At 49.6% G+C, this 21,671-nt stretch overlaps 1 protein-coding gene across 3 annotated transcripts in view; it reads right to left on the bottom strand.

Moving 5' to 3' along the window:
- ANKS6 (ankyrin repeat and sterile alpha motif domain containing 6) overlaps positions 1–14,852 on the bottom strand; it is a 65,893-nt gene extending 51,041 nt beyond the window's left edge. For all 3 annotated transcript variants that reach the window (XM_025360402.1, XM_025360403.1, XM_025360401.1), the window contains exons 1-5: positions 14,449–14,852; positions 8,821–9,323; positions 3,548–3,592; positions 2,677–2,881; positions 1,176–1,282 (exon numbers count right to left, since the gene is read on the bottom strand). In XM_025360402.1, coding sequence (XP_025216187.1) covers positions 1,176–1,282; positions 2,677–2,881; positions 3,548–3,592; positions 8,821–9,323; positions 14,449–14,807 — 1,219 coding nt within the window. In that variant the 5' untranslated portion in view covers positions 14,808–14,852. The remainder of the gene's footprint in view (positions 1–1,175; positions 1,283–2,676; positions 2,882–3,547; positions 3,593–8,820; positions 9,324–14,448) is intronic.
- Between the last annotated feature and the right edge of the window lie 6,819 nt (positions 14,853–21,671).

Here is a 21,671-nt window from a genome sequence, read left to right as displayed (position 1 = left end):
AAATATTCCTAGGAACAGGCTGTTTTATTTGGGAAAGGGAATAAATGGCAGTGGAGGCTAGGGAGAAGAGGAACACTGAAAAGATAAGTTTGTCAGAAAAAGTGTGTATGAGATCCAGCGAGAGTGGCTGGGGACTGATTCCAAATAAACAAGTCTTGGCACGTGAAGAAGGTCTCCAATTAGGTGGAGTAGGATCACTAGACTTGGGGCACAGGACTCCAACTCTCTGGCTGGGACAGATCACTTCCCGAGTCTTGGCGACCTCATCTCTTCAAGAGGATGTGAACCTCTGCTTCCCCTCTCAGACCTCTTCGAGGGTCAAACAGAATCAAGTGTGCATCTGTGAAGTGCAGGGGCCTGCAGCAGGGAAGGGGTGGCAAGGGTGGTGGTGCTGTGATGAGGAATGGCACACCTGCTAGCTTCCTCTCTAGTTAAGAGGGCCAGCAGGTGACTTGTGACTACAGACGTCAAAGTCTTCTCTCCCCACAGCCAACAGCTAGAATCCCAGCACAGGGTTCAAGCCTAGTGGGTCAGAAGGGCCTCAGAGCTTCTCTCTCTCTGGGTTCAAACTCCAGGGTAATAAGATGACAGATCAGAGACCTTTCCCCTTGAGCTGGCTAACTGGAAGCCCAGGTCCCAAAAGAGGGCCTGTCACAGCAGGGGAGGGTCAAAGAGTAGCAGCAGGTACCAGCTGAGGACCAAGAGGGGTGGAACTAATGGCAACATTCCCAGCACAGTACCCTTGACCCTGCAGCCTCTATCTACACAATTAAGCTGAGGAGGCCATCGCTCTATCTCCCATTCTGCTTATCAAAGGGGCCTTTATGTTTCCACCTGAGTGACTCAGGATTTCTGGCTGTGAAGCACAGATGCCACTCTAGAGTGTGTGTGGACTGCGAAGTCAGACACGTCTTATTTTCCTTCCCTCTCTGGAGACTCCTAGGAGGTTGGTGCTGGAAGAAGCCCCCAGGGCCACCTGGTCCAAGTCCAGTGCTCCACTGGGGAGGGAAGGGACTTGCCTAAGGATCATGTGGTAAGCTCCTGACGCTTGAGAATGACTTTCCCCCACGAATAAACAAGTGCATAAAATACAAGTCACAGAGGAGGTGGTTGTCTTGACTCCCAGCCAGAGAAACGCTGGGTAGATTTACAACCCTTTTCTTGAAATTACCCACCGGGATCATTCAGCAGCATCACCAGGTCAAAGGCTGTGTATCCATTTTTTGCACGAAGAGTGACATCAGCCCCTTGGTTTAGCAGATATTTGACAATTTCCTTATTCCTGGGAAGAAAATGCTAGAGTTACATTCACTGAAAGCAAAAGTATGGCTTTGCTCCTGGGCAACAAAACCAACAACATTAACTACAAGGCTCAGTCTCTGAGCATTTAAGAAGGGCATGGAAGGGCAAACAGTCTCATTCTCTCATTCCCTAGCACGTGGGCAGGTCAAGCGGGAACATGATTTAAATCAAAGTCTAAGTGTTCCTTCCAGGAACAAAACGAAAACCGAGGCTAGATGTAGCGGCTCACACTTGTAATCCCACACTTTGGGAAGCAAAGGCGGGAGGATGGCTTGAGCCCAGGAGTTCGAGACCAGCCTGGGCAACATGGGGGGCCTTGTCTCTACCAAAAATTTTGTTTAAAAATCAGCTGGGTGTGGTGGTGCAAGCCTGTAGTCCCAGCTACTTGAGAGACTGAGGTGGGAGGATTGCTTGAGTCTGGGAGGTCAAGGCTGTAGTGAGCCATGATCACGCTACTGCACTCCGGCCTGGCAACAAAGTGAGATACTGTCGGAAAGAGAAGGGAAGGGGAAGGGAAGGGGAAGGGAAAGGGGAAGGGAAAGGGGAAGGGGAAGGGGACCAAACCAAGGGCTCTGCCCAAAAATCACTGACCCCATGGGAGACCCCACTTCTTCCACCCTAAACCAGGACATCTCCATTGGGTAAGTCTCCTACAGACCAAGGTGTCTGAAATAAAATTTCATCTTGGAATTCAATGCTCATCGAAGAAGAAAACAAACTGCTTTCAGATGACACAGGAAAGTGATCTGATCACCTAAAAGAGGGTAAGGAAAGAACCTCTAATTGGGAATCAGATAACTTAGCAGCTACAAGATGCCCACCCCAAAGAGGAGGCCTCCAGGAGGATGACAGCCAACCCTGCTGGGATGATCACATAAGAAGGGGTTCATAAGCACCCTGTAAACACTGAAGCTTATTCAAAAGGAGAGAGGTAGGACACATCTCACCATCAATCATCACAAGACGACAATGGTATGAATCACCAATGTTTACTTCATACAGGGGCTACTTAAGGAGGTCACTATATCTCAGTGTGAAAACTCCAATGAACCAGTCATTGTGTTCAACTGAAACCAACCTAGAGAACCTTATCTCTCTGCATAAAATGCTTCTGCTGCATGGTTTTTCATGGCCACTGGTGAAATTCTGTGATGGGAGAACAGGAAATCTGGACACAGAAGGGTGGAAATAAAATGAACCTGTGCCGCTTTCATTTTTTTCTTTTCTTTTTTTTTTTTTTGCATGCCTCAATGTCATCACAGTCCTGGGGTTTGTATGTAGCATCTCAGGACCAGAAGAGCCCACTGGAAACCCCCATCTCAGGCCAGAACATATGTCTGGCCTTGTTGCTGAGGGCGTGGAGCTGGCACTGACCCATGGTAGGTCGCCTGCATGAGGGCTGTCCAGCCATGCACGCTGTCCTGCTTGTCAACATCCGCGTGCCTCTCCACCAGTAGCTGCACCAGAGCCAGCTGCCCCGTAACAGCTGCTAGCATCAGGGGCGTCGCCCCGTCCCCATTGACCAAGTTCACGTGGCTGGGGTCTTCATCGGCAATCTCTTTGACCAGCTGGAAGTTTCCTGCAAACACAAGCAAGAGTCTGGGTGATCTGTGGGCCTGGGACCATAGACTGATTTATCCTGTGGTTCACGTAACAAACACTTGCTGGCCCTGCCTCTGCAGTGGGCTGCTGGGCACCATAGGGGATACTAAGAGGGGGTCAGAGATAGCGCTGACTCTCAAATGCCTCAGTCTAGGCGGGACAGAGACAAGCACACGAATGGGTAGAAGTGTTACTAAAAGACAGAAGTATTGTTAGTGTCTTCAGAGAACAGATGAAGGACACAGAAGAAGGCAGAAGGAGAATTCAGGTCTTGCTGTGGGGCGAGGATCGGGAAAGGCTTCCTGGAGGAAGGGTCTATATCAAGAGAGAAAATTTTAGGCTAAATATCTCTTTGTCACAAAGAGACTGGAATGGGTATGCAGAGAGGCATTTCAGAGGCAGGAAGAGCTGGGGCATATAGCTAGCCAGTGTTCGGCTGGAGTGGGGCTGGAGGCCCTCTGGAGTCTTAGAGCTCCATAATAAATACTGGCCTCCAGGATCTGAACTTCCAAACACCAAACACCAAAATGCCTGTTTCTTTCTCAAATACCCTGGGTGGCCCTGCAAAGGACTACAAATATTAGGTAGGGAGCATGTAGTTCTGTATTCTTAAATATCCAAAAAGATCTTCTAAAGCGCTTACCCATTTTCAATGCATGGAAAATATCAGGTCGCCTTTTCTCTTCATCTGGGTAAACAAAGATTTTAAAAGTTAACCACGGAAAGGTTTAATATAACAGAAAAGTCACAAGGGTGTAACAACACAGCCTGGCTTTAAAAAGCATCTAATTCTCAAAAGCAATCTAATTGGAGACCTACGTAATGGACAAATCCAGCAGCCCTTCTGGAAGGTTTATTACCAAAGAACATCTGAAAACACTTCAGAGACAGATCTTGCCAACAAAACACAAAAGAGCAGCAGATCACGGCCCTGATCTCATGCAAATAAAGCAATCATTTTTAGGCAAAACAAATGTTGGCATATCCTTTCCTAGATATACTGAAAAGTCTTGGGGTCTTGGAAAATCTTGGATTCCTATAGACATTGTTTAAAAAAATTTTTTTTCTTCTAAAAACTAAACATACAATCATAATTCCAAATCAGCTGCTGACATACCAAGCAGCTGAGCTCTACGGAAGTTCACAGACACAGCCAACAGAAGAGCCAATGCTCATGTTTTCTTTCCCTCCCATGTAAGAAGCAATCAGAACATGCTCCCTGCCCCAAACCTGCAGACACAGCTGCCCAAAGGCCACTGCCCAACTGGGCATCTTCATGCTGTACCCTGAAGCCCAGCTGCTAGGTTGGGGCCAGACCCCATGCCTACCTGCACAGCTGAGCCTTGCTGCAGCTGCCAGATGCTAGCCCCTCTCTCACATGCTCATCCCACACCTTCCTCCAAGCCTGGGCCAGCAGGTACCCTGTTCCTGTCAGAGCAGGCATCCTCATGGCCAGTCTGCTTGCTAGGGGGCTGAAGGCAGGCCTTCTGCAGTCTTTAACTGATCCCAGGGGACGGAGCAGCTGCCAGAGGGAACTTGTGAATCTGGGCTGACTCTGGTCCAGATAAGCCCTCTTGAGCAGCTGGGAGGAAGCTGCAGCCCGGGGCAAGGAGCACTGAGTGTGGAGTCAGTGCATAAGAATTTCAGTGCGCATTTTTAGAGTAAGCTGACTCTTCATCACAAATGTGGGGATAACATCCCTTTCATCTGGCTGTTGCAGGGATCAAATGATAACGTTAAAGCCCCATTCAAAGAACAATTATTTCTTTACTAGCAACCAGCAAGGTGGACCCCAGAATTCTTTTTATGAGATGGAGTCTCACTCTGTTGCCCAGGCTGGAGTGCAGTGGTGTGATCTCGGCTCACTGCAACCTCTGCCTCCTGGGTTCAAGTGATTCTTGTGCCTCAGCCTCCCGAGTAGCTGGGATTACAGGCACATGCCACCACACCTAGCTAATGTTTGTAAGAGACAGTGTTTCGCCATGTTGGCCAGGCTGGTCTTTAACTCCTGACCTTGAGTGATCTGCCCGCCTTGGCCTCCCAAACTGTTGGGATTGCAGGCGTGAGCCACTGCTCTAGGCCAGAACCCCAGAATTCCATTTTTTTTTTTTTTTTGAGACGGAGTCTTGCCCTGTCTCCCAGGTTAGAGGGCAGTGGCGAGATCTCGGCTCACTGCAATCTCCACCTCCCGCGTTCAAGCGATTCTCCTGCCTCAGCTTCCAGAGTAGCTGGGACTACAGGCACCTGCCCCCACACCTGGCTAATTTTTGCATTTTTAGTAGAGACGGGTTTTCACCATCTAGGGCAGGTTGGTCTCGAACTCCTGACCTCATGATCTACCCATCTCCACCTCCCAAAGTGCTGGGATTACAGGCGTGAGCCACCACACCTGGCCAGAATCCCAGAATTCTACATGAGAAGTACAGACACTGCCACAGGACACAGTACATCAATTTTGCCTGTGAAATACTATCAAGAAACAATTTTGCACCTGACTTTTAAAAAATATGTCATGTTCCTCCAAGTATTCACGAACCATCTTTGCTGTGGGGGGGGGGGGTCTTCTCATGCCAAGACCTTTTCACAGAAGAGTGTCACCTGGTCTTAGTGTTTGCTGCTAAGCAACCATCTGACACAAGTTAATCACTGACAGCGGAGCCTGGCCCCAGGAGGCAGGTGCAGTTGTGTCCTGACACCCAGTGACTCTGGGCACGTCTCCTCCTCACTTGGGGCCTCAGTTTTTTCAACTATATCCAAGCAGTCCCAGGGACCCTGTCCCATCCCAAGGAAAAGAAATCTGCTCCAACCTCCACACCACAACCTCAATGGGGAGTCAGGGGCGTCACAATGACAGCTACCGCATCAAAGGTACCCTGTCCTGCTGCTAATGAAAGGCAGAGACCAGGGGACCTCCAAGGCCTTGGTAGAGGCTGGATTTCCAGGCATGGCACAGTAAGAGTTGGGGCTCCTATTATTTATTTCATAATCTGTCATTATCAATAGCACAGCCTGCACCCTACCTGGGGCTCTTCCCAGGGATCCCCCATGGCCAACACACTCCCTCAGGTCCTGCATGTCTGCTGCAGTCCCACCTTCTCGAGGTTGCCCAACCACTCCATTTGACACAGCAGCCTGCATTGTCCCAGCTCTGCCACACCCAACCTCTTTACATTGCCCTCTTTTTTTTTTTATTTTAACCTCATGGCACTTACCACCTACCCTACTATATATTTAATATGTATATTTCCTATTGACTGCCTATCACCCCTTATCAAGGCCAAGGTCCTCAAGGGCAGAGATTTGGATCTCATTTGTTAACCGATGTATCCAAAGTGCCTAGAAAGGTGTCTGATACATAGCAGGCCTCAGTACATATTTGTGAAGTATCAGAATGAACGTATGATCAATCAAAACATAAGAGTTTCCATTTATTGGATGTTGTGTATGTGCCAGGGCACTGCGATAAAAATTTTACAGGCATGATCTTACTATTCCTCACAAAAATCTCCCAAGAAAAGTGTCTTTATTGTGACTATTTTATGAAAAAAGACACTGAAGTCCTGTAGGGCTAATTAACATCACCAAGACCACCCAGGTACAGAGTGGGAGAACTGAGCCTCAGGCTGGGTCTGCTTGATGGGAACATGACCCGATCCTGCTGGAAGACCCGAGGTTCGCTCCCGTCAAATACGCCGACAACACTGTGGAGTAACGCCAGTTCTCATGTGCTCCCTCTGGGCCAGGGAGGATCTCACGTGACCCCCACAGCAGTCCTGAGGCGGGTGTCACTCCTACCACCCATTTGTGGAGGAGGAAATGGGAGCTTGGTGAACTCAGGCAACCAGTTCAAGGTCCCTTGGCCAGCAGGGGCATAGCCAGGGTCGAACCAAGTAGACAGTGACCTTGGCCACATCCACCAATGTGTCTCAGCCTCTGCGTCTTGGTGAAACGAGGGCATCACTATCCCATGATGCCAGGACAATCCCTAAAGTGAGGCCTGTCAGAAGCTAAGCCCGAGGGCACTCCATGAAGATTCAAGATGCAGAGGCTGAGGAAACCTGGGAAGGAAAACACACACACAGCAGAAGAGGCACAGCTCGGCACGCATGGGCAGGTGCAAGTTCTGGAGTGTCCACTTCTGAGCCTGAGTTCCCTCCCCTGCAAAATGGGGGAACACCCTCCTCAGAGGGTCCCTGCGAGGGTGAGGGGAGATTCAGCATGGCAGGTGTGCTGGGCACAACAGGGCCTGGGAAAGGCAGATCCTTTCCCCATCCCCGCCACAAACAACCCAAACCTTTAAAGGAGAGCAATGGCCTGTGTCAAAAACAAAAACAAAACAAAACCCTGTCCTAGGAGACTGGGGCCCTAAGTTCTAATTGCAAGCCTTTATGAGTCCCTAACACTCTACTGTGCTGAGTATCTCACACACCAGAGGATAACCTGCCTTCTGCTCACCACCACCCCGTAGTAGTCGTCATTGTGTCCGTTTCACACATGAGGCAAAGGCTCAGAAGAGTCACGCGTTAAACCAGCTTCTAGAGCCCATGCAGAAGGTGCAGGTGGGAGAATCACTTCTAGGTGCTCTTCCCATGGAATCCTCACCTCCTGAGTGCCACTCACTCAGTTTCCAATGGGTGTGTGACCTTTGACCAGCTTTCTTCCCTCTCTGGGCCTCAGTTTCCCACCTGGACAAAATAAGAGTTCTCTTGGCTTCAGATAGGCCTTCCTAAACTTCACTTCTTTTTCCTTCTCATTTGATCGTCCTCTTCATTTTTGCCACCTCTCTGTCATTACAGGCTTTTAAAACATGTTTATTTCAGACTTGTTCTGATTGGATGGTATATTTCTTTTTTTTTTTTTTTTGGAGAGTATATTTCTAATAAGCATTTACCAAATTTTCAGCATCTCTTAATTGATGGGGCCACTGTATATTCTTTCAATGGTAACAAACTTAACACTTTCAGGTCTTTTTAGCCAATGTGCCTGAAGCTACTTTCTTCAGTTCTTGACCTCTCAGAGCTAGATGCTTATATACACTGCAGCCTACCTACTGTTACTCCCTGGCTGTCAGTCCTGCCATCGAAGTCAGGCCTTTTACATAGACAGAGGGTACCAAGGCTGTGTGTCGCGATCTTACTGCAAACGGTGCATTAGAGGTTTTGAAACGTGGTATGTCCTGTGGCAGATTTGCTAAGGATTGTTTAGACAACTCTTTACATGCCAGAGAGATGGCAAGAAGTTAAAAAAAAAAAAAAAAAAGACACACTGCTAGATGTTTTTTAAAAAACTAATTTTCACCAATTTTACATGAATCAGGGTTTGAGAAATGATCAGGGCAGAGGAGGTCAGGCACACTATGGTACAGCAGGGGCTGGCAAACTATAGCCCATGGCTCAAATATGCCCCACTGCCTGTTTTTGTAATTGTAATTTATTGGAACCTAGCCACAACTGACTCATTTACATATTATATGCATAGCCACACCCATTCAGTTACTCATTACATACGTAAGGCTGCTTTCACTCTAGCAGAAGTGACTACTGTAGTTTTAACAGAGACCGTATGGTCCATACAGTTTATTTGGCCTTTTACAGAAAAAGTTTGCCAAACCTTGTTCTAGAAGGACCCCAGAACCAACTGCATCAGAATGATGTGGCTGGGGAGAGCAGCCTTGTTATGGAGGCTTCTAGACTCTTGCCCAGGGCTACCAAATCAGACTCTGCAGAGAGTGGGCCCAGAACCTGCATGTCACAGGCAACCCCCTGACACTTAAGCACACCACTTCCTCAGTCTCACTGGTCTGCAGGGGTGGACTCTGAGTTCTGTGTGTCCTTCCAGTAGAGCAATCCTCAGCTTAAGCCACATAAACACAATTTGGGGTCCTCTGTGAAGTCACGGAGGGGCATGCAGCCTGACCTGTTTTGGGCCTGACGGTGGTCATCGGGTCCAGGTAGTCTACAAGGTCCCTGTGCTTGCAGTCCAGTGCAACCTCGAAGGCGGTCTTCTCCAGCACGCTGAGGTGGTCAGGGTTGGCGCCCTTCTCCACCAGTTGCTGGGCCACTCCAAGCCGCCCAGTGAGTGCGGCCAGCATCAGTGGGCTCCAGCCCACAGTATGGGCTGCGCGGTTGGGGTCCGCACCCCACTCCATCAGTAGACGCACCACGGCCTCGTGCCCGTGCTGGATGGCGGCCATCAGAGCCGTGATGTCCAGGGGCTCATCCCTGTTGCCGCCCAACCCCAGTTGCTCGCCCGAAGAGTGGTGATGGTCCACAAAGGCACCGGCTTCCAGGAGCAGCTTCACCACACCCAGGTGGCCGCCCCGAGAAGCCACAGTGAGCACACTGGCCCCTAGCCGGTTCTGGGCATTGACATCAGCCCCGTGATCCAACAGGAGGTGTGCCACACTCACATGCCCAAATCTGCCAGGAAGATGGAGAATTAGTGACACTAAACACACAGCACTCGGGAGACAGCTTTTGTCGTCCTGAATTGTCATGAATTATTAGTCCTGACAGCTAATAATAAGAGTCTTATTCTGGTGCCAGGCACTGTGCCAGTCCCACAGATACGAATGCAACATCATGAAGGTGAGCAGCTGCCCTGCCCGGGTTAAAATCCAGCTCTCCCCACCACCAGCTGCATGACCTTTAGGAAGAACTTTGATTTCTTTGTGCCTTCATTTCCTGATCTGTAAAATGGGGATATAACTGTGCCCACCTCAAGGGTTGTTGCGGATTAAATGAGTTGTATGTAAAGCACCTGGCTCTGTGCCTGGCCACAGGAAGCATCACATCAATGTTAGCGATTGTTAGCTATTACAATTGTTCATGTTACATTACTCAACATGCCAAGGGTTACCCAGCTGGTAAGGGGCGGCATCGGGTCAGGACAGGTCTGTGTGAATCCCACTGCCCTTGCTTTTTCCCCTACACCATGCTGTCTCTTACATTTCAGACAGTCCATTTTATTCTGTTTTATAGCCTGGGAATCTGTCTCTCTGCCTGTGCTCTAATTTCCACACAGGCAGGGCCCATGTCTGATTCATTTCTACCCACCCCCTCATTCCCAAAAGCACACACCCCATGCCAAGAGGTGTGGCAAGGTTGTGGTCAGCAGATGGGCTGGGCATTGCAGCCTGGAGGCCTGCTGCCACCTGCTGGCAGGAATGTTTGCTGCAGGCGGCTGAGGATCCGGCCTAGGCCAGATGTTCCTCAATGAAGTCACTGCTGGGCCCCTGAAGAGACAAATCTGCACCCACCAACTGCCTAATAAGAGGAGAAGGAAAACAGGTGCCTCTTCCCAGCAAAATCTCTTCCTTCTTTTAATACCAGAGGGCAGAAAAGTTATGTTTTTGGTGTCTCTGGTGGGCTCGGAGCTGTGTATCTCCAAGCTAGAAGCAGCCCCGGACTAACAAGAAAACAATGACGAGACGGGGGGCTGTCTACTCCAGGTTTTCGAGACCACAAAGCCACTGTCATGTCTGCACCTGTGAGACAGCTTTCTGGGTTTCTCGATGCTCAGCCCTCTTTCCCGGGCGCCAGTTTTGCACCTCATCTAAACCCAGGACCTCCCTCCTCCTGGCAGCTGGCAGCTAGCGGCCAGGCCAGGGCTGAACTCTGTCCGAGGCTCCAGTTGAATACCTTCTGGGATGTGAACCTGAACAGCATGAGGCTCCTCAGCCACGGAGCAAGAGCCTGGTGACACAGCTCCATCAGCTGCAGGGGGCTGGGCCTCTTGACCTCCACTCCCAGAGCAGAAAGGGACAAGGCAAACTGAAACCAACTCAACGCAGAAAGCTGCACCCCAATGTCTCCCCGCCTCCAGTCATGTTCCCTCCTGCCCATCCTCCATGTGACCCCCAAATGATATTCTCCAAACCCAAATCTGTCACTCGCCAGCTTCTGACTGCCGAAAACCTGACTGCTTTGCCAACCTCACTTCCTCCCGCTCCCACACCACACCTTCCTGCCTCCCCCACACCTTCACCATCAGAGGACTCTCCTGTCCTTATCTACTCAGCACACCCCCAACCGTGTCCTGCTTCAGGAGTCGGCTCAGATCTCACCCACTCCAAGCAGCTTCCAGACCACCCCTCACCAGGCTAGGTCAGTGCCCCTCTTCTAAGCACCTAATTCCACGGGCTTGCCGCTGGCTGCAAGTGAGCCCTCTTTCTCTAATTCTCTCTCTGCACCCACCAACTTCCTAATACAAGTGGCGGTCTCTCCAAGGACAGGACAGGGTTCCAGGCATGTTGTTTCCCCAGCCCCTACCATAGTAGCTGATCCACATCAGGGCTCAGTAAATTTTGTCAAACTAGCTGAGTAAATGAATGCATAAATGGCATAACCACATAGGGGAAGGTTCAGAGGTGAGCAGTGGAAATCACTGAAGAACTGGTGTATCCTCTACTGTAGCAGAGATTTCTAAAAGATTACACTACTTAGTTATTGAACATGAGATAAAATCTAGCATAATCCCTAACAGCAGATTACAAGGTGCTGTTACATTTTTATCTCATTTGATCTTAATAAACCCCGAGATAAACTCACAGATTAGGACACTGAAGATTACAGTGGAAAGCAATTAATCTAAAGCCTCTCAATTTGAACGTGATAAAGTCAAAAGTTGAACCTGGACTCAAAATCGAAGCTCCAGTATAACCAATTTTTAAGGAGGAAAAAAGGGCCAAATTAGAGCAGAAATAGTGAAATTTGGAATGTTTTCTGAATTAGTGAGTAGCCCAAGAGAGCACTCAACTATGCGGAAAATAAAAAAGGATTCAAGCAAGGCTGAGATAATGTTGTGGAGGCTAAGTTTCTAATAGGTAACTGCTGGAGATGGGCATGCCAGAGGCTTTCTGAACAGGTGCTGTGATTACTGATGAATTTCAGCAATTAACACCTGTGTTTAAAGAGCTGGCACACATTTTCCCCTCTCAAAGCACCGGGCTGAGAGTCCAGCTCTGCCCCACTGGCAGGCAGGAAATGAAGGGTAGGGAAGGAAGGTAAACACTATGCAACCCTGTCCCTAGGAGAGAAGTCTCGGGCAAATTTGGCAAGCCGCTTCCTCGCCAACATCAAGAGGGAAACTATCAGTTACAGGATTCATGGCTTGGAGCACAGGCTCTGGAGCCACCTCCCTAAGTGTGCATCTGTCTGGCGACTTGGTAGCTATGTGACTTAGGCAAGTTATTTAACTTCTCTGTTCCTCAATTCCTCATCTATGAAATGAGGATGACAAGAGTACCTCCTTCCTAAGGTTTTGTATAGATCGAATGAGTTAATTCATTTAAAGCACTTAGCACAGTGCTTGACTGAAAGTAGGTGCTCCATAAAGGTTACTTTTTTTTTTTTTTTTTTTGAGATGGAGTCTTGCTGTTGCCAGGCTGGAGTGCAGTCGCAGGATCTCAGCTCACTGCAACCTCCGCCTCCTGGGTTCAAGCGATTCTCCTGCCTCAGCCTCCCGAGTAGCTGGGACTACAGGCGCATGCCACCATGCCCACGCCACCACGCCCAGCTAATATTTTTATTTTTAGTAGAGACAGGGTTTCACTGTGTTGGCCAGGCTGGTCTTGATCTCCTGACCTCGTGATCTGCCCGCCTCGGCCTCCCAAAGTGCTGGGATTACAGGCGTGAGACACCACACCCAGCCAAAGGTTACCTGTTATTTTAAGAACAGGAAAAAACACGGCGGAGCACGGTGGCTCACACCTGTAATCGCAGCACTTTGGGAGGCTGAGGTAGGTGGATCACGAAATCAAGAGATCGAGACCAGCCTGGCCAACATAGTGAAACCCTGTCTCTACTAAAAATACAAAAATTAGCTGGGCAGGGTGGCATGGGCGTGGTGGCACGTGCCTCCCAGCTACTTGGGAGGCTGAGGCAGGAGAATCGCTTGAACCCGGGAGGCGGAGGTTGCAGTGAGTCGAGATCGCGCCGCGGTACTCCAGCCTGGCGACAGGGAGACTCTGTCTCAAAAAAAAAAAAAAGAAAAAAGAAAAAACACTAACGTCACCATTTCTAATACTAAAACACCCACAAGAGTCCAAAGGCACAGGGTGTCTGACAGTCTGGCCTGATGCACACAGAGAGCTGGGATGATAAATAGATGCTCACTTAGACCCAGTGTGGTGGCTGCCAGGGGTGCGGTTTTGAGCAGGATTCTGGGGCATATCCAGATCCAAGGAAGAAGAGCACAAGGCTTGGAAGGTGTCAGCACACGGGCCATGCATTTGCCGACCCCGATATGAGGGACAGACACACTATACATCCTTCTGGAAGTCTTCCATACATACTACTCCTCAACTTGACCTTTTGGTATGAATTATGCAGCAGAAAGCCGGAGCACAACTCAACACAGGCAGAGATGCTACCTGAACATATAGTCGGTGTCACACCAACTGAGGAACAGCACATTTTAAAATACCCAGGCTCAGACTATCCTGCAGAACTTGGTTAAAACTGGTGATCAGGGGTCTCCGAGACACTCCGAGGCACGTTAGTGCTGCAGTCACAAACCTCACTCAGTAATTCCTCAGCTCCCCCCTCCCCCCATTCCCTGGCAACCGCCTTCTCTCTAGGGGGGACTAGTACATCATTCTACTCATACATAATTCTACTAGTCCTACCAGCTCGTGCACCCAAGCCTTTGCATGGGCCTCCCATCATGCCCTTCCCACATCCCACTTGTTCTGTCCTGGCTAATTCTCAGGCATCCACGTGGAGGTTATCTCCACGTGGATATAAACATCATTTCTACCAGAAACCTTCCCCAACGTCTCCAAAATGGGTCAACTGCCCCCAGAGCTACTCAAACCTTTCCGGTCAAGCTCGTTCCTTTGCCTGGCCTGTCCACCACTGCCCTGGTGGTGACTCTGCCTGGTCTCGGAACATCCTCAACGCCAAGCCAGGAAGGGAAAGCAGGTTCTGAGGAAACCCTTACTGCAATGAGAAATGAATTAAATCAAGCTGGGCGCGGTGGCTCACGCCTGTAATCCCAGCACTTTGGGAGGCTGAGGCAGGCGGATCACAACGTCAGGAGATCAAGACCATCCTGGCTAACACGGTGAAACCCCGCCTCTACTTAAAAAAAAAAAATAATAATAATAGCCGGGCGTGGTGGTGGGCGCCTGTAGTCCCAGCTACTCGGGAGGCTGAGGCAGGAGAATGGCATGGACCCGGGAGGAGGACCTTGTAGTGAGCTGAGATCGCGCCACTGCACTCCAGTCTGGGCGACAGAGCCAGACTCCATCTCAAAAAAAAGAAAAAAAAAAGAAATGAATTAAATCTCTAAGGTTCTAAGTCTCTACGATTCTGTTCGTTGTCTCCAGATTCTATTCTGAAAGGCCAAAGTTTCTAAGAATCTGATTTTATGTTAATACAAAAGTATTTCCATTTCTATGCTCAAAGTTTACCAAAGACTACTCAAAGTTTACCATCCCAACTCTAAGGAGTCCTTAATTCTTTACCTCCCGGGACATCTGGCCGCCGGGGAGATCCGGCTGCCCGGGGCCGCGTCCAGGGCCCCCGAGCCCCGCCGCCTCACCTGGCCGCCTGCATGAGCGCGCTCCAGCCGTAGTGGTTGCGGCTGTTGACCGAGGCACCGCGGCGCAGCAGGAAGCGCACCAGCGGTTCGTGGCCCCCGGCCGCGGCGAACTGCAGTGCGGTGTTGCCCGCCTCGTCCGAGCAGTCCACGGGCACCGGAGCCCCGACTGCCGCCGCTGCTGCGGCCCCGGGCCCGGCCGCCTCGGCCCCCACCGGTTCCGCACCCGCTTCCGGCTCCGCGCCGCGCTCGGCTGGCTCCGCCGCCCCCGGCTCCAGCAGCCGCCGCGCGGTCTCCGTGTCGCCCTGGTCACACGCGCGCAGCAGCAGCTGGAAGGCCGGGGGCAGCCCGCCCTCGCCCATCGCCGTACCCACGCGAGGCCCGCGCCCGTCCGCCCTGCCGGCCGCGTCGGCTCCGCCCCCGGATACCGCCCGCCGGCGCCCCCTTCCGGCCGCCCGCCCGCGCCGCGCGCCTACTGTGTGCTGGGAGCGCGCCGGGGCCGGGGCCGCGCGCCTACTGTGTGCCGGGAGCGCGCTGGAGCCGGGGCCGCGCGCCTACTTTGTGCCGGGAGCGCGCCAAGGCCCGGACTGCGCCCCTCCAGTGCCCGCACTTGGGAGTCCAGGGAAGCTCAGAGGAGACCCCGCTGCAGGCCCGCGTGTCCCCTTCTGCCTCTTCGGCGCCCGCTCGCTGCCCTGTCCCGGAGCTCCAGAGACTTCCTGCCAGGGCAGAGGTGGGAGCGGCGACCCCATCCCCTCTTCACGCTGCGGCCAGGGCCCTGGGCCCGAGTCTGAGTCCGCAGCTGCATGGGCCTTGACTTTACTAGCGGGCTCCGCTGACCCCACCTCAGCCTCTGGCACTGAACCTGCGCTTCCAGAATAAGGAAGCGGCTGAATTAAGGAACGAGCGGGTTTACTGTTTCCTCACAGTGTCCTGCAGTGCCCTTAATGCCCCTCCTTCATCTGGGCCGGGCTGCTGGGGCTACAAGCGCCTCCTGTACCTTTTCTCTCTCTTTTATTTCAACTTTTATTATAGATTAAAGGGTACACGTGCAGGTTTGTTACATGGGTACATTGCGCGATGCTGAGGCTTGGGGTCCCAACGATCCCGTCACCCAGGCAGTAAGCATAATACCCACCAAGAGGTTCTTCAGCCTAGAGTTCCCTCTATCCCTCTTTGGTTAGCGATCCCCAGCGTTTATTGTTCCCATCTTTGTGTCCATGTGTACTCAATGTTTAGCTCCCACTTATAAGTGAGAACATGCAGTATTTGGTTTTCTGTTCTTGTTAGGTCGCTTAGGATAATGGCCTCCAGCTCTATCCATGTTGCTGCAAAGGACATGATTTCGTTCATTCTTATGGCTTCATAGTATTTCGTAGTATTCCATCTTATTCCATCGCGTATATGCACCACATTTCTTTCCTTCCTTCCCTCTGTTACCTCCCTCCCTCCCTACCTATCCCGCTTCCTCCCTATCACCCTTCCTCCCTCCCTCTCTTTCTCTCTCTCTCTCTCTCTGTCTTGCTCTGTCACCCAGGCTGGAGTGCAATCGTGCAATCTCTACTCACTGCAACCTCTGCCTCCAAGGCTTAAGCAATCCTCCCACCTCAGTCTCCTGAGTAGCTAGGACTACAGGCGAGTGCCACCACACCCAGCTAATTTTTTGTATTTTTGGTCGAGACAGGGTTTCACCATGTTGCCCGGCTGGTCTCAAACTCCTGAGCTCAAGTGATTTGCCCGCTGTGGCCTCCCAAAGTGCCAGGATTACAGGTGTGAGCCATTACATCTGACTCTGTACCACATGTTCTTTATCCAATCTACTGTTAATGGGCACTTAGGTTGATTCCATATCCCTGCTACTGTAAACCGCACTGCAATGAACATACAGGTGTCTTTTTGATAGAATGAATTATTTTCCTTTCGGTATATACCTGGTAGTAGGAGTGCTGGGTCAAATAGTAGTTCTATTTTAAGTTCTTTGAGAAATCTCCAAACTGCTTTTCACAGTGGCTGAACTAGTTTGCATTCCCACCAACAGTCTGTTTTCTTCACAGCCTTACCAGCACCTATTGTTTTTTGACTTTTAAATAATTGACATTCTGACTGGTGTAGATGATGTCTCATTATGGTTTTGATTTGCATTTCTCTGATGATGAATGATGTTGACTATTTTTTCATATGTTTGTTGGCTGCTTGTATGTATTCTTTTAAGAAGTGTCTGTTCATGTCCTTTGCAGAGACACAACGAAAAAAGAAAACTTCAGGCCAATATTCCTGATAAACATAGCTGCAAAAATCCTCAATGAAATACTACAAACAGAATCCAGCAGCACATCAAAAAGTCAATTCACCATGATCAAGGAGGCTTTATTTCTGGGATGCAAGGTTGGCACAACATGCGCAAATCAATACATGTGATTCACCATATAAACAGAATCAAAAATGAAAACCATATAATCATCTCAATAGATGCAGAAAAGACCTTCAATAAAATCCAACATCCCTTTATAATAAAAACCCTCAAAACAGATTGAAGGAACGTACCTCAAAATAATAACAGCCATCTATGACAAACCCATAGCCAACATCATATTAAATAGGCAAAAGCTGGAACCATTCCCCTTGAGAACTGTTAGAAGACTCTCACCACTCCTATTCAACATAGTACTGGACATCCTAGCCAGACAACCAGGTAAGAGAAAACAATAAAAGGCATTCAAATAGGAAAAGAAAAAGTCGAACTCTCTCTCTTTGCCAATAGTATTAATCTATACATAGAAAACCCTAAAGACTTTGCCAAAAGGCTCCTGGAAATGATAAACAAATTCAGTAAAGTTTCAGGACAGAAAATCAATGTATAAAAAGCAATAGCATTTCAATACACCAATAACATTCTAGCTGAGAACAAAATTAAGAACACAACCTCATTTACAATGGTCACAAAGAAAATGAAATACCTTCTCTCTCTTTATCAGTGGTCCTTGAAGTGTGTCCCACACAGCAGCAGCACCAGCACCAGCTGCAACACTGTTACAAATGCAGATTTTTCTGGCCCTACCCCAGATATACTGAATCAGAAATTCTGGGTGTGGGTTCAGCAACCTATATTTTAACAAGCCCTCTGGGTGATTCTGATGCACTCTAAAGCTGGAGACCCACATTTGATCTTCATTGCAGGCCTGCCAGCCACCGGGGAGGGCCCAGATGATCATCCCTAGGTTACAGAGGAGGCAACTGAGGCACAAAGAGGTTGTGTCTTGCCAAAGACTCCATGACTATTCTGCAGGAGAACTGTGAGTAGGACTCCGGTCTTCCATTCTCAACAAATATGTGTTGAGTGCCTGCTATGTCCAGACACTGTTCAAGGTTCTTCTGTAGCTCACAGATCCATGAGAGCCTGAGAACCAGTTCTGGAGGCCCCAAAGCCAGGAACAATGACCCAAATCTCATGCCACAGGTGCACCCTGTAGGAAGATGGGGTTGGTTCAGGCCCTTTTTGGTGTTACTGGCTTCAGATTCAGAGGCTGAGGTGGGAGTGCCTGATTGGCCCAACTTCGGTCATGTGCTCATATAATAGTGGGAAGTAGTTTCTGCCTCAGAAGGTAGGGGACTCCCAAATCTAGGAAGGGGGTTCAGATGCTGGGCAGTCAAAAAGGATAACAAATGTCTGCTATGAAATATTCTCTCCGGACACGCTTTTTCTTTTGGGAAGCCTTTCTCCCGTACTCACAGTCTGTGTGCTTCAGTGGTTAGCACATATCCTGATTGACTTCAGCACAGGAGTTTTTTTTTTTTTTTTTTTGAGATGGAGTCTCACTCTCTCTCCCAGGCTGGGGTTCAGCGGTGCAATCCCCGCAAACTGCAACCTCTGTCTCCTGGGTTCAAGTGGTTCTCTGCCTTGGCCTCCCGAGTAGCTGGGATTACAGGCACCTGCCACCATGCTCGGCTATTTTTTGTATTTTTAGTAGAGACGGGGTTTCACCATGTTGTCCAGGCTGGCCTCAAACTCCTGACCTCAAGTGATCTTCCTCCCTCAGCCTCCCAAAGTGCTGGGATTACAGGCATGAGCCACCGTGCCCAGCCCAGCCCAGGATTTTTGCTACAGCAATTGAGAATGAGGCCCTCTCTGCTGAGGTTGCCAGCTATCAGGATGTCAGGATATTGTAAGCCAAACTGGTGCTCACTCCGCCACCACCTGAAGACAGCCTGCCTGAGTGAAGTCACCACAAAAGAAAGCAGAACCAAGTGATAGAAAGAGACTAAGTTAGAAAATCCCTCCCCACATTCTTTCTGGTGAGGTTTATTTTGAGGAGCATTGTAGTCATTTGCATTCCAAGCCTTAACAAATGGATAATTTACTATTTTTGTAAATGAATGGGTTCATACTATGCATGCTATTCTGAATCTTGCTTTTTTTTTTTTTCTTTTTTCTGTTTCCATTAACAAATGTCTTGGGCACCTTTCCATGTAGGTAAATACAGACTGCTACATTTTAAAAAAATGGTTGCAGCCCGGTGATGTGGCTCATGCCTGTAACAATCCTAGCACTTTGGGAGGCTGAGGCAGTCAGATTGCCTGAGCTCAGGCGTTCGAAACCAGCCTGGGCAACACGGTGAAACCCTGTCTCTACTAAAAATACAAAAAAAATTAGCCAGGCGTGGTGGCGTGTGCCTATAATCCCAGCTACTCGGGAGCCTGAGGCAGAAGAATTTCCTGAACCTGGGAGGTGGAGGTTGCAGTGAGCCGAGATCGCACCATTGCACTCCATCCTGAGCAACAGAGTGAGACTCCATCTCCAAAAAAAATTAATAATAAAAATAAAGAAATGATTGCACGAAACACCATTCGGCAGATATACTATAATTTATTTAATCATTTTTATTTATTTCTATTTTATTTTTTGAAATGGAGTCTCACTCTGTCATCCAGGTAGGGTGCAGTGGTGTGATCTTGGCTCACTGCAACCTTTGCCTCCTGAGTTCAAGCAATTCTCCTGCCTCAGTCTCCCTAGTAGCTGGGATTACAGACATCCGCCACCACGCCAAGCTAATTTTTGCATTTTTAGTAGAGACGGGGTTTCGCCATGTTGGCCAGGCTGGTCTTGAACTCCTGACCTCAAGTGACCCACCTGCCTCGGCCTCCCAAAGTGCTGGGATTATAGGTGTGAACCAGTGCGCCCAGCCCATTTAATCATTTTAGAATAAGGCACAGTTGAGTCCAGGTGTGGTGGTTCATGCCTGTAATCCCAGCACTTTGGGAGGTTAAGGCGGGTGGACTGCTTGAGGCCAGGAGTTCGAGACCAGCCTGGCCAACATGGCGAAATCCCATCTCTAATACAAAAAAAAAAAAGAAAGAAAAAAAAACAGCCAGATGTGGTGGCACATGCCTGTAATCCCAGCTACCTAAGTGGCTGAGGCACAAGAATCACTTGAACCTGAGAGGCAGAGGTTACAGTAAGCTGAGATTGTGCCACTGCACTCCAGCCTGAGTGACAGAGCAAGACTCTCAAACAAACAAACAGACAGAAACAAGGCACAGTTAGCTTGTTTCCAGTTTTCTGCTCTTATAGAAATACTGCATTGGACAGCGCTTGTAGCAGCCAGGGTCCCACCAGGAAACAGATGGCACACTTGGCTGAGGAGCTGGGGAATGCTTACTAAAGGACCATTTACAGAAGTATAGGCAGGATTTACTAAGAGCCATGAGGGATGGTGCAGTACTCCAGGGCTGGTAATAGTAGACAGCTGTTACCACCCCAGGCCTGAAGGGGATAAGGGGAGAGCAGATACTGGAATTCTGCAAGAGAGAAAACTGCAGAGACCTACCTGATAGGAGCTACAGCCTTTGGTAGAGGGACAGAGTCAACCCACAGCAACTCAGTAGGGAGCTGTCTTCAGATGAATAAAAACCTCTGACCTCACTCCGCTCCTGCCCTCTGATCTCCTGCCAGTGCTCCTCATTAGTAAACCCTACTGGAAGCTAGAGGCTTGGAGCCTGCTGATACAGTTCATGCAGTCAGCCTCCCAGGGCACAGAACAGGGTGAAAAGAAACAGCAGGGACCAATGGACGATGTCTGGTACCTTGTTGCTCAATCTGGGGTTCTTGGGCCAGCAGCACTGGTATCACCAGGGAGCTTGTTAGAAATGTGACATCTTGGGCCCACACCAGACCTACTTAACCAGATCTGGCATTTCAACAGGATCCCCAGGTGACTCACCATACCATACATTAACGTTTGTGAAGCACAGATCCAGCACATCTTCCTATGCAAGCATAGCTATAGCCTTATTGTTTATGAATTCTCTTCCAGCCTTTTTTAATTTTTTCATTGGTTCCTGTGTTGGTTTGGATCCTCTAAGAATCAGATGCCTAGATGTTTGTTTGTTTATTTGTTTGTTTGTTTCTGGGAAAAATACCTACAAAAGATAAAGAGGTAAAGTGCATAATCCCAGCATTTTGGGAGGCCAAGGTGGGTGGATCACTTGAGGTCAGGAGTTCGAGACCAGCCTGGCCAACATGGTGAAACCCCCCCCCTACTACAATACAAAAAAAATTAGCCAGGTGTGGTGGTGCGCGCCTGTAATCCCAGCTACTTGGTAGGCTGAGGCATGAGAATCGCTGGAACCTGGGAGGCGGAGGTTGCAGTGAGCAGAGATCATGCTTCTGCACTCCAGCCTGGACGACAGAGTGAGACGCCGTCTCAAAAAGAGGGAAAGGGGAAAGTGGGGGAAAAGGGATGGGGAGCCCTCAAACCATGATGCAGGTCTGATACTTGAGAAAGGAGAGTGGGAAGTGAGGAGGGAAAGTCTCAGCCAGGCAGATGGGGGATTCCCAAGCACGGGTTGTGTCCTATATCATGCAGATGTGGCCAGGTTCTGGTACCACACCATGCTCGGTCATTGACTGGGAGTAGCCAGAGGATACCACAAAGGATCCAAAGGCATAGCCACTGGCAGCTCACAGTCAACCATGTTTCCCCTAAAAGGTTCCCCTGAAGGGTGATCTGAGCAATGCACCTCATTGCCAACACAATTCCATTCAACCAACTTTTTTTTTTTTTTTTTTGAGACGGTGTCTCGCTCTGTCCCCCAGGCTGGAGTACAGTGGCCAGATCTCAGCTCACTGCAAGCTCCGCCTCCCAGGTTTACGTCATTCTCCTGCCTCAGCCTCCTGAGTAGCTGGGACTACAGGCGCCCGCCACCTCACCCAGCTAGTTTTTTGTATTTTT

The sequence above is a fragment of the Theropithecus gelada genome, chromosome 15 (genome assembly GCF_003255815.1).
Source record: "Theropithecus gelada isolate Dixy chromosome 15, Tgel_1.0, whole genome shotgun sequence".
NCBI classification, from domain to species: Eukaryota; Metazoa; Chordata; class Mammalia; order Primates; family Cercopithecidae; genus Theropithecus; species Theropithecus gelada.
Note: the sequence above shows the minus strand (reverse complement) of the source record. Positions and strands in the feature narration are given on the sequence as shown.